Source organism: Aphelocoma coerulescens (assembly GCF_041296385.1).
Source record: "Aphelocoma coerulescens isolate FSJ_1873_10779 chromosome Z unlocalized genomic scaffold, UR_Acoe_1.0 ChrZ, whole genome shotgun sequence".
Taxonomy (NCBI): Eukaryota; Metazoa; Chordata; class Aves; order Passeriformes; family Corvidae; genus Aphelocoma; species Aphelocoma coerulescens.
This window is the reverse complement of record NW_027184085.1, coordinates 16,754,979-16,766,594: the sequence shown is the minus strand read 5'-3', so window position 1 is coordinate 16,766,594 and position 11,616 is coordinate 16,754,979. Positions and strand designations below refer to the sequence as shown.

The 11,616-nt window shown below is 39.9% G+C and overlaps 1 protein-coding gene across 1 annotated transcript; it reads left to right on the top strand.

The window, feature by feature from the left end:
• The first annotated feature begins 1,053 nt into the window (after window positions 1-1,053).
• On the top strand, window positions 1,054-9,869 carry ESM1 (endothelial cell specific molecule 1). Its single transcript, XM_069002114.1, has 3 exons — window positions 1,054-1,743; window positions 5,639-5,794; window positions 7,888-9,869. The coding sequence occupies exons 1-3, from the start codon at window positions 1,419-1,421 to the stop codon at window positions 7,986-7,988; spliced, it is 582 nt and encodes a 193-aa protein (XP_068858215.1). The 5' UTR covers window positions 1,054-1,418; the 3' UTR covers window positions 7,989-9,869.
• Window positions 9,870-11,616: the final 1,747 nt, after the last annotated feature.

Here is an 11,616-nt window from a genome sequence, read left to right as displayed (position 1 = left end):
TCATACAGTATGTTGGTTTTCCCCATTTTCTTCACAAGACAGAAGAATTAAGAATTTTGGCTTTGTGTTTATCAATTCACATTTGCATTCATGAAGAAAAGGCTTCCCTGCTCTCTTGTATTTCTAGCCTAGTTCTTAATTTTATTTGGTAGCCTACTGGCAGTGTCCTTAGCCCCCTCAAGACACAGGATTCCCAAGTGACAAGCTTTTGACAAGTTTACTTTGGTTCCCAATAAATCTACTGGCAACAACTTTTGGTATTCAGAGGTTTATTTATGGCTAGCCTTATTTCTTTTTTTCCTTTCCGGTAGATTTTTTTTTAGTGCAGAAATTTTCATTTCTCCAGTGGCTCATCAGTTTCACTGGACTCCACTTGTTTGCTGTTTCTTGTCAAGGCTCTGGCAGGATAAATAAAGTCTAAGAGGGGAGACAGGGGAAACTGAGATTTGTTTTCTGTTTATTTACATTGATTTCATTCAAGGGCAACATCAGAGCATCCCATAAAGTTTGTAAGAATAAAAGTGGTGTAAAGGGGAGAAGAATCAGCCCCCTGGATGTATGTTAAGGCTGTTCAGACAGTGCTGATGATGGATGGGGATTTCCCCTTTGGTTGTGAAGTTGGGGCAGCTCATTGCTCATTCTCCTGAACTTCCTTTGGAAGATCCCACAAAATGATGGGTTTTGTTTGACCGGTTTTCAGTTCTGGCAGTAATCTTTGGGTGATATGTTTAATTCACTTAAACACTGATTAAGAAGTACTATTTAAAAATGCAGGCAGAAAAAGCTACTGAAAAATCTGAGTTTGGCTATTAAATAACACGATCTCATTTAATTCCTCAAAATAACTGTCCATATCCCCTAAAAGAATATGGCAAGGATTTATTCTATTAAAGATTATTCTTTCAGCAATAAGATGACTCAGTGTGATTTTCTTCTGGCTGTACAAGCTCTGATAGCAAGGCAGAGCTCTCCTGTCAGCAGTGTGCCCAGCGTCAGAGCAATCCCTGTCCTGCAGGAAGGTATGCAACCTCCTCGGGGCTGATTGTTTTTTTACTTTTTTTTACTCTTGGCAGACGTCCTTGAGCATTTGAAACGGATGTGAGAGAGTTTTTAGACCTCATGCAAAACAACCAACTAAACATAACAGATTACATCAGCTCAGCCTTTTCAATTCCTGGATGGCAGCAGAGTGCTAATCCAACCTTCATCCTGGATTTCATAAACTGAAACAAGGGAGGCTGGCAGAAGCAGCGCTGCCGGATTGAGGAAGCTGACGACGGTGCAACATGTGGGCAACACACTGTATAAAGCTCATAAACTTGTAGGCTGATGTGTGCAGCTACCACTTTGGATTCTTTACGGCTGCTTCCCTCGGCAAGAGGCACCAGCAGGCTGAGCACTGAGACCTGCTCTCTGGGATGGAGATTTTACCCCTGCAAGACATGAAGGGCTTCCTGTTCCTCACATTCCTCCTGATGCCCGTGCATGCTGGAGCTGCTTGGAGCGCGAAATACGCAGTGGATTGCCCCGATCCCTGTGACAGTAACGCGTGCAAAAGCACTGTGCGCTGTAAGCGAACAGTGCTGGATGACTGTGGCTGCTGCAGAGTGTGTGCAGCTGCTCTGGGGGAGACTTGCTATCGTACAGTCTCGGGTATGGATGGTGTCAAGTGTGGTCCTGGGCTGAAGTGCCAGTTTTACACTGAGGAGGATGACTTTGGTGATGAATTTGGTATCTGCAAAGGTAATGATATTCACTTTGTATGCACCCGCTTTGGCAATTTCACAGCAACATACATGCAGAGTTTGCCTCCTGCTTGAAAAGTCTAAAATTGGATTTTTCCAGCTCAGCCCTTAGCCAAGAAAAAAGGGAAAAAATAACTGCTGTCATCAGAAGGTGTTACATGTAGTGGGGCAGGGTTATTAATGTGAGAATGTTGTTTACACCTGGGGATGTGTGTGAGGAAATACAGATAGGGTGTGCTTGGAGATGAGATTTTTGACTGGGGCTTGGGAGACCCAGGCACTAGTCCTGTTCTTTCAGTTGATTTGGTGGGTGGCTTTCTATAAATTACTAAGACTTCAATCCCGCAAGTCCAACCTTGTCACAGGGTCCCTGTCACTGCTGCACACTCCTGGGAGTGATGCTCCCTCTGGCACTGCCGGCTGCCTGCCCAGGAACCAGGTGCTCAGTCTGAGAGATGGAGAAAGCAGCACTGCCTGAGAGCCTGGAGACTTTGTTCTGTTCAATTTAGTCCTGCCTTTGAGATGCTCAGCTATCTTAGGGATGTGTTCAGGGGAGGCAAACAGAAACCGTCCTGCCAGAAAGATGGCAATAACAGAACAGAAGTTGACTGAGATGAGCAGCCAGGTACTGCTTTCAATTTATACAAGGTATGTTGCATGCTGATTTCTTTAGTCAGAGGCTATAATGGCATTTTTCATTTAGGAGCTATTCTCACTCCATGTAAACAGGGGAATCTTTAAAAGGTGAGAAGGTATTATATTTGTAAGAAGTAGAATTAATATCTTAAAAAATAAGCTTCTTAAAAAGGAGTTTGCAAAGCATGAATACAGTGGATTTTCCTGTGTTTGTGTACCATTTCAGTACGTAAATACAGATAAGCCTTAGAATAACTTCCTTAAAAGTGGGAATATCTTGAATAGATAGTTAAATATCAGGAGTATTAATAGACTCAGTAAAAGTAATGACTTAGGACCAGACACTGCAAAAAACACCCAGGCTGATTCACATACAGCACACACTTATTTACCTCATTTAAAAAAAAACTTGTGTGCATGGTTGCACACAGTGTGAAACCCAATATCACTCTTTTATTGCAAACGAGTAGAACTTACATATAAAGATTGTATTTTTGGTGCACTCACCAGAGGAGTATTTCACTGAGATAATTGACTGATCTTCAGTTTATTAAAAATTACCATAGTGCAAGATACTGCCTATAATTCTATTAACAATTCTTTTTAATTAGTGTGTACTTTCCCCTTTCCTTATAGGAGGAATATAAAACACTTTTCCCAAAGTGTGTTATTCTTTACAATAGCACACTTCGGGAAAAAACAGATATTATGGGACATGAAATCTGAATCCCCATAGCTGAATCTCGGATGCTCTGTAGAAAATGCAAAGTAAAATACTTGGGTTTTTTTCCCAGCCAGTCAGTGGAAAAACTCTCCTTAATTTCCGTAAAGCAATATGTTGACTTAGAATTGTAAATTGGTGTTTAAATCTTCTATTCCCCATATATTTTTTTCCACTAAATATTATAGATGTAATTTTGAATTATTTTTCTTTCTTCATCTCAGCTCTGAGATAGCACAATCTCTCTCTGAGGCCAGATACTGTTATTTTATATATCCATTTACAGCTATGATACCAGGTCACTCACTCATTTTAATAACTTCCATGTTTGTAATAACTGACAGAGGCAGGATGGCTAAATTCTCTCTAGCTTCCTGTTACCGATTTACTTTGAAGTTCTGGAAAAATGATCTGAACTCTGTGTTCTTCAATTTCTTATTTCTAAAATGGGCTGTATATGTTCCAGAGCAATTTTTTGGGATATTTTTATTATTAGAAGAGTGCATCATATTATTATCAATGGCAATGTCATTATTGCCAGAAACAAACTACTTTTATGGTGCCCTTGCTTCCATTAAACCACTGGGAGCAATCTGCAATTTATTTAGGAGCAGGATCCTGTTGAACAAAAAGCTTCCAAAAGAAAAATTGACTCAGATCTCAGTTTCATGAAATCTGAAGAGCCTTATCAATACCAGGATTATTCCACACTGAGTGAAGTGCTTTGGGCTCAGACTTGTTTCTATGCTGTTGTGCACAGCTTTGAATGCCATCTCTTCAGGCTGAGCACCTGCAGCAGGCAGATTGATGCTCCATGTAGTGTGTGCTCTTTGCTTGTCTCCCAGGGAGGATGTGAACACAAGGACTGTTTCACTTGGGTGGGATTTTGTTTTTGTTTTATGTGGACAAGCAGCAGATCAAAGAGTGTCTTTCTTAGGAAGGGGAGTGTGGTGAGGCCTTGTAAGATTCTCCATGCTGGAGTGACTTGCTGTGTAGTGCCTTTCAGGGAACTGGCTCATCTTCTAGGGCTTTTCATTTATAAGAGCATATACATTTGATACACAGAGAATTGTAAAATGTTGGCTGCGCTATAGTGCATTAGCTTGATTTTCATCTTGCCTAGGCTCTATGGCAAAGCTAAAAGTTTGCATTCATTCAAGAGGAGACTGGACAAACTGAAAAAGATAATTCTCTTTTGGGGTGCTATATGCACAGAAACTAGGACTGGATCAGAATGTGCCATAGCTGAAAAGGAGAGACAAAATGAGGAGGGAGGTATCATTTGTGCTTACTACAATCACTTTTCTTAAGTGTTTTGTGGAAGCCTGGGCTAGATGGATCCTTGATCCAGCCCTGAATAGTCGTTCATCTGCCCTTAGGAGGTAAATTAGAAACTCTTCAGACCTTGCTATTTAAGGTGACCATGTAGCCTGGGTTGGAAAGGACAGTTTGAACATAGAGGCCTTTCTCCTGGCATATCTCAAACCTCTCCCAGGAATGATCACCTGTTTGTGGGTTTGGAAAATACATGTTATACATGGATTTTCCCAGTCTCCATCTCTTTAGCAATGGTTTTGAGAAGGTATCCTGTTCAACAGCAAGGCAAGAGGAAGACAAGGGCTGTAGTCCTTAGTTTAAACCCTCTGGGAAGATATATGATCTAGCATGTGATATGTGTCAGCTAAGGGATAGGGCAAATCTCCTGTAGCTGACTTAATTTTCTTTGGAAAGCATTTGGTTCCATCCTAACATCTGCTCTTTGGTGCTCCTCCACGAGCTTGCTCAGGAATATGAGGTTTGAATTGGGGCATTATGTGACCAGATCCAGTACAACCAGGGAGTTGCCTTAGTGCCAGAGATCCCTTCAGGGCATACTCACTCTTTAGGCTGGAGATGCGGGTGAGCTGTCTGCCACGGGAAGACAGAACTCTGCTGTGTGAAAAAGTGTTGGGTGGGAGGCTACTCCCCAGGAGCCAGTAGCCTCTCCAGGCAGAGGGTGAGTTGCTGGATAGCTCCTCAAGGTCGGGCTGCATCCTCCACCCAGACTGCTGGCCCTGGCCACAGCAGCCCTGCACCAGCATCAGATTGCAGATCTAAGTCACAACAGTCATGAAAGTCAGATAATACCATAGTGAATCACATAGTGAATTCCAGGAATTTCTGGAGTCATCTTCTTTTCTGAATTCATTGCTAGTCCTTTAACTAAGTCTTCTGTGATTGCATACTTACATACTCATTTTGCCTTTAACTAAGGCAATTTAATCGAAGAGTGCATTTAAATCTAAGAGTGTTTCAGAGAAGGATTACCAGTGGCACACTGTAAATAAGTTACAGGAAATGAAATGATGTATGTAATGTGTGTCAAGTTTTGTTAATACCAGAAAATACTTGTAAAAACCAGTCAGCATGCTGAAATCCTGTAGCTAAGGTTCAGCTGACCTCCACTCAAAGGTTTTGCACTTTCAAGCAGACCACCTATTCAGACAGCAGCTGAGTTGGATCACTGAGAACTGCTTTGCTATATTTTTTTTTCCAGAGTGTCCTTATGGTACCTACGGAATGGAATGCAGGAAAACCTGCAATTGTCCCTCTGGCATCTGTGACAGAGTAACAGGGAAGTGTTTGAAGTTCCCGTTTTTTCAACTGTCTGCTTCAAAGCCTCCAAATCGACGAAAAATATCTTCACACACAGGTAAGACTTTCCAGGACAGTTGATTTTATCAGAAAACACCTTGCACATGATCTACCTCCGTGTGCGAGTGATGGGTACTTTGGTGGAGCTGTGCAAACAAGTAACAACACAAGGTAGGTTTATTTTACTTATTGGCAGCTCCCTTAACATGTGGCAAGGAATTAGGTGAGCTGTGACACATGGTAAACACATTTTGAAATACTTTGTTGCATGTGCTAGCAGTACATCACCTGTGCAAAGGGAGGCTGTGCTAGGGTTTGCATCAGTCAGTTCAGGATTTTGCTACATTGCTACTATTTCACTACTATTTACTACTGTTAGCTAATACATAGTAAAAACAACACCTTTTTTCCCCCACGAGGACAGAGCTTTATAAGTTTTCAGTTGTCAGAGAACTGTTTTATTAGACATTTTATTGTAGTCATTTGTCACAGTATCTCTGGAAGAAGTCCTTTCCATTTATGTCTGTAGCTTGTAATAGGTCCATCCAGAATTAAAAGAAAAAGAAGAAAAAAAAAGGATTGTGAGAAACTGGAGTGTTTTTGATGCACCAAGGAAAGATCACTGAAGTTTTTTAGAGGTGGGATTAAAAATTTTCCACTTTTTTCCCACCTGAGGTATATTTGACTGAATGATGGTTACTCTAAATTTAAAAACAAACCAAAATAAATACAAATGTTTAGAAGTAAAAAAACCAAAAATCAAACCAGAGATTTAATCCTAGGCCTACTGGGAGCTTTTATAGGGTTTCACCTAAAGGTCTTTGGATTTTATTTCTTCTCCAACTGCAGTTGGTGTGGAATTTTTTATTTTCTCCTGTTATATTAAGCTATATGGAATTTACTGTCTTCACACAAGATTTATCTTTCTCCCATTCTCTGCTTAGAGAAAGTTAGATTGTAGAAAATGTCTTCAGCTTGTGCTTATATCACATTTAAAATGATCTCAAAAAACCTCTCTTATAAGATAAATCAGCCTTGGTATTTTTGTAGTTTTCCATGTGATTGTGTGCTTTTGCCTTTCCTTGTTCTATTTATTACTGAGGGTGCCACAATAATAAGGGTGCTTGCTTTTTTCTGTATCTAGCTTATATTCCAAATCTTCCCAGACTGTCTATTTTCATCAGTTCCTCCTCCCCTCTCCACTTCCCCGCTTGCCTTTGGTCCCAAAGATTTTGATGCCCCAGTGTTTAATTGCTTGACTTATCCCAGATGGGATGAAATACTCACCTCTTGGAAACAAACGTTGTTTTTTACCCTTGCAAAAGTTTCCCAGTGATTTCTGTCCTCAGAGGTCCATCACTGTTAGCAGATCAGATACACTATGAGTAGTACTCCATGGGATGGTCATACAGGCTTTCATTTAAAAGTGGTCTTTGGAAGTAGTTATAGCGTCTAAGTGATCTTCAGCAAATTAAAACAGCTGTAAAGGCTTCTGTATTTCTGTATTTAATCTGACCCATGTGTTTTATAAAGACCATTATGCCTGCATATACCCTAGCAAACTTAAAGGTGTCAGAGCATGGTCCTGTGCATTGCAATTTGACTCCTTTCATGGTCAAACAGTAGGGCAGTGGACAGCACGCTTTGTCCCAGGCCAGATAGCTGTGCCAGACAACCTCAGTCACAGCTCAGGAATCAGCCTCAGCCAGGGACTGTTTCCAGTTGACAAACTGACTATCTTTTACCTATTTTTGGAGAGTAAGAGAGTTTAGTGGCACGCATCAGGATATTCCATGCCAGCTGGCCTCAGTCAGAGAATAGCTGCAGGGAAGTTTAATTTGCTGCTGTAGTTATTGAGGATGTGTTGCTTGGGCCTGTGTCACACTGGAGTGAGTGTTACAGTCAGAACTGGAAACTGAAGTCAAAATAATCAGCCTTATGCTTAAACTATTAGAAAGCAGATATGACTTATGCCTTAATTGGTAGAAATTTTACAGCTAGGTAAGCGGAGGTAATTTAGTGAGTTTCTTGCAAACTTGTCAGTTAAGGATTTTTCTAAGTATTCCTAAAACCAGGGACATTGCCGCAGGACAATACTTTAAAGCTCTCATATTCATGAAATCCATCTTTATTTTTGTGGTTTTTTTTCAGACAATGACATGGCATCAGGGGATGGAAATTCTGTAAAAGAGGAATTCGTTAAAGAGAAAGTTATTCGCTCTCCAGTAATGAAATGGCTAAATCCTCGCTGATATTTACTTACACTTGTAAGACTTTCAGGTGAATGCATTTCTCACAGGTTATTGAATATGCAACAACACACTTTAAGAACAAAGTAGATCTATAACGTATGAAAATGTAATCTCTGAAGGTCAAATGTGACCAGTTTTTAGTGACAAAAATGTTTACTTAAAAATAGACTGTACAGTGTATATGACTTTTGATATTTGTTTTGATAAGTATTTGAACAGAGAAATGTATTGTGGTTTTTTGAATGTATAGTAATACTAAAAACCCAACATGATCATTTAAATAATGCCAGAGGCTGACTCTTGCAGCCTGGGGCTGGGAAAGCTCTCACTGAATGAAGGGGACAGTTTAGGTGAGTGATACTATTGGTGTGGAACACCATGAAAGAAACACACATAAACTACACCTCTGATGGAAGGAAACCCCCTGAATCTCAATAACAATAACAACAGAAGCACAACAACACATTAAATAAACCAGCATTAGTTGTTAACAATTTTCTAGTTTTTGGAAGGTTGGTGACAATTCCTCAGAGATAAATATGCCTTTCTTCAGTGAGAAAACACCCGGCATTTCAGTTCATACATTGTGAATAACTTCGGCAAGACACTGCAGACATATATTGTATTTAGGTGGATTTCTAAAGTTAAATTTTGTACAGAGAAACAGCAGATTGGTAAATTCTACCAATTTGTAGAAGGGGATCTGAAACAAAACAAGCTGCTTACCATTATTTAAATATATATGTTTCTATAAACCAGCTAGTTGGTGTCATTAAGGCAATGTCTGCATTTCTTTGGGAAGAGTGGTGAGAGGCCAGCAAAGGAGCCTTCATATTTTCCATCTTCACTGCTGGCTATGGCCCAGATGTGACTCGCAGGGAGTTTATTTGATCCAGGGTAGGGAAGACTTGGACCCTCAGCAAGTGATAGCACAGCCACAGACCACAGTATTTTGGAACCCAGTCCTTTGTTTATCAATTGCATGAGCAAGCGGTCCCATTTCAGCCAGGAGCAAAACTTATATGTGTTAGAGTGTTGCAGGAATAGGCAGTCCCTCATTCAGTCCAAGCTGGAGGATACACGTGTAAGTCAGAAATCACCACTGAGATGGGTTTGCTAATATGTCTGGAAACAACCAGATTCACAGATAATGAAAATTGATGTTGCTGGGTCAGTGTGAACCTGGATTCCATGAGTTTAGGAGCTGCCGTGTAACACAGAGCACACTCATTGGAAGTGTGGCTTGATTTTAATATTTCCTTTGAAATCCATGTGAGCTTTGACAATGACTTCAGTGAAAGAAGGAACACACAGTACAGTAGCCAGAGTTTAGTTCAGGATCTGAAAGCATACTTTAAAAACTATGAACAACAGAAGCTCTAATGCCCTTAAAGAGATCCAAAGTCAACATCTGTGGAAGCAAGTTGCTTTCACCTGAGAAAGCAGAATGAATCATGCTGATCCGCAACAAGAGGATAATGACAGCAGTAGACATCCAAATGTCAGGATTAAAGTGCCATGATAATTGGAGACATATAAACATAAATCTCAAACTAGCATAATACCACATTTTAACCTGTATTGAATATTAGGGTCTGAGACGGAACAATGTTATCTTGGGCTATTTACAAGCAAGTGTATTGATTCTAATCTACTGATATCAAAAGTAATTTTTTTCTTTATTTCAGTGAGAGCAGGATCAAACCCATGGTCTTCCAGCAGACTGATGATAAATATTTAAAGAATGTAGTAAATATTGCATACATTATTAATATTTTGCATCAGTGTCATAAATGACATTACGAGTTCTTGAATGTAAATCTAGTAAGTCAGTTGGTTTTAAAGAGTGTAATATTATTATTGTTCAATAAAAAAAATAACTGAAAGCATCACTGTCTGTCGTGTCTATCTATTAATGACAGAGTAAGCCTGCTGGGGATGGTACAGCCATGGTGCATGCAGATTAGGTATGCTTTTGCTCTCAAATCCACAGAAACAGTTTCACAACATTTGTATCTATTTCAGCAAATTGCTGGGACCATTCACGATTGCAGAAGTTGAGTGGTGGCCCATGTCCAGAATGATTTGTGTCCCTACCATTCCAACCGCTTTCATTTCCAGAACAAGGTGGCTGGATCCTAGCTGCCTACTCAGAACAACCAACTCCTTGGCCAATCCCAGTACAGGAAGGATTTGGAAGTTGTCTTATCTTGCTGGCCTGGCCATCACCATGCCAGGGAATACTTAGCTCTGGAGCAGAGCCTGCAGCTCCTTGACACTGTTTCATTTACCATAAAGGAGCGAACTCTGAATTCACAGCTGGCAAGTCAGGAGAAAGGAGGAGCTTGAAAGGAGAGGAATGCCTTGAAAATATTTCTGGATGATGTCTACTCTTTTTCATCACATTTATAAAATTCTTTTGCATCTCTTCAGCTGCTCCAGTGGTAGATTGCGGCACAGAGAATAGATTTGAGGATGAAATTACAGTATTTTATCCTTTTATTTTATACTTTACCCATTGAAATATTTATCTGTTGCTACCAGTGACAATGGACTACACTAGGATAAGAAATAATGCAAATGGTCTTAGAGCCATAGAATAATAGAATTGTTTTGGCTTGAAAAGACCTTTAAGATCATTTAAGTTCAACTGTTAACCCAATGCTGCCAAGTCCACTGCTACTCCTGAAGTAAAAGGCATGAGATGGTTCATCACAGAATGTGGTCCTATCACCTAGTATCTAATTTGTTTTTAGTGGGGTCATATACTACTTCCAGTATGAATATGTTTGGCAAACAGGCCTAGTCTCTGAAAAGTGGCTGTTAGGTTCTGAGCTACCTAACTGTAAGCTATGTAATATATGTGATGGCTCTCACTTTTTATCCAATGTGCGATGACACTGACAAGAGCTCTGCTGTAAAGCATTTTGTATTGCAATCTGTATTACAGGGTATTGCAGAAATCATTACAGTTCAAACAATATATAATCAAATGTTTTAGAGCAGTGTCTGAAATACACAGAATAGAGAAGCCTGAAATATATTTAGTTGTATTTCACCCACACTTCAACTAATACGTAAGAAATATATTTCCAGTAGATCAACTTTTAATGAAAAACAGCCTTATCAACATGAACAGTGAGAAACATCTTTAATGTACTCTAATGTATGTTTTCATTGCATAAAACATCCACACTAGTATTGGGAGATTTATCACTGCTTAATCGCTGTAGTGTGATTAAAAACACGAATTTGCCACTCTGATCTGCTAGGACACAGATATTGGAGCAAACATATCAAAGTACATATTTTCAATTAAAATACATTTATTATCACCTCTGTACATGTTTGCTATCTATTTAAATGGACTGTCAGGTCACAGCAGCACTTAGAAAATATTTCCTGACACCTGCAAAATTGGTAAATATTTCCTGTTCTTGTGTCTGCCAAAAATAGGAATTTTACAAGTTGGACTGATAACTTGCCAGACACTATGATCCCCACTCTGGCACGACTTAATGTGGTTTTCACCAGGGTTTGTGAGTGTCCAAGGAAACTGGGGCTGACAAACTGGTGTGTTCGGGCTTTCTTACTCTTCCAAAAGTGGCACTATCTATCTTCTGGGTGG

Coding starts and splice junctions, on each gene's coding strand:
- ESM1 (XM_069002114.1), top strand. CDS start 1,419: ATGGAGATTTTACCCCTGCAAGACATGAAGGGCTTCCTGTTCCTCACA. Junction 1,744..5,638: donor TGAATTTGGTATCTGCAAAG/GTAATGATATTC, acceptor TTTTTTTTCCAG/AGTGTCCTTATGGTACCTAC. Junction 5,795..7,887: donor AAAAATATCTTCACACACAG/GTAAGACTTTCC, acceptor GTTTTTTTTCAG/ACAATGACATGGCATCAGGG.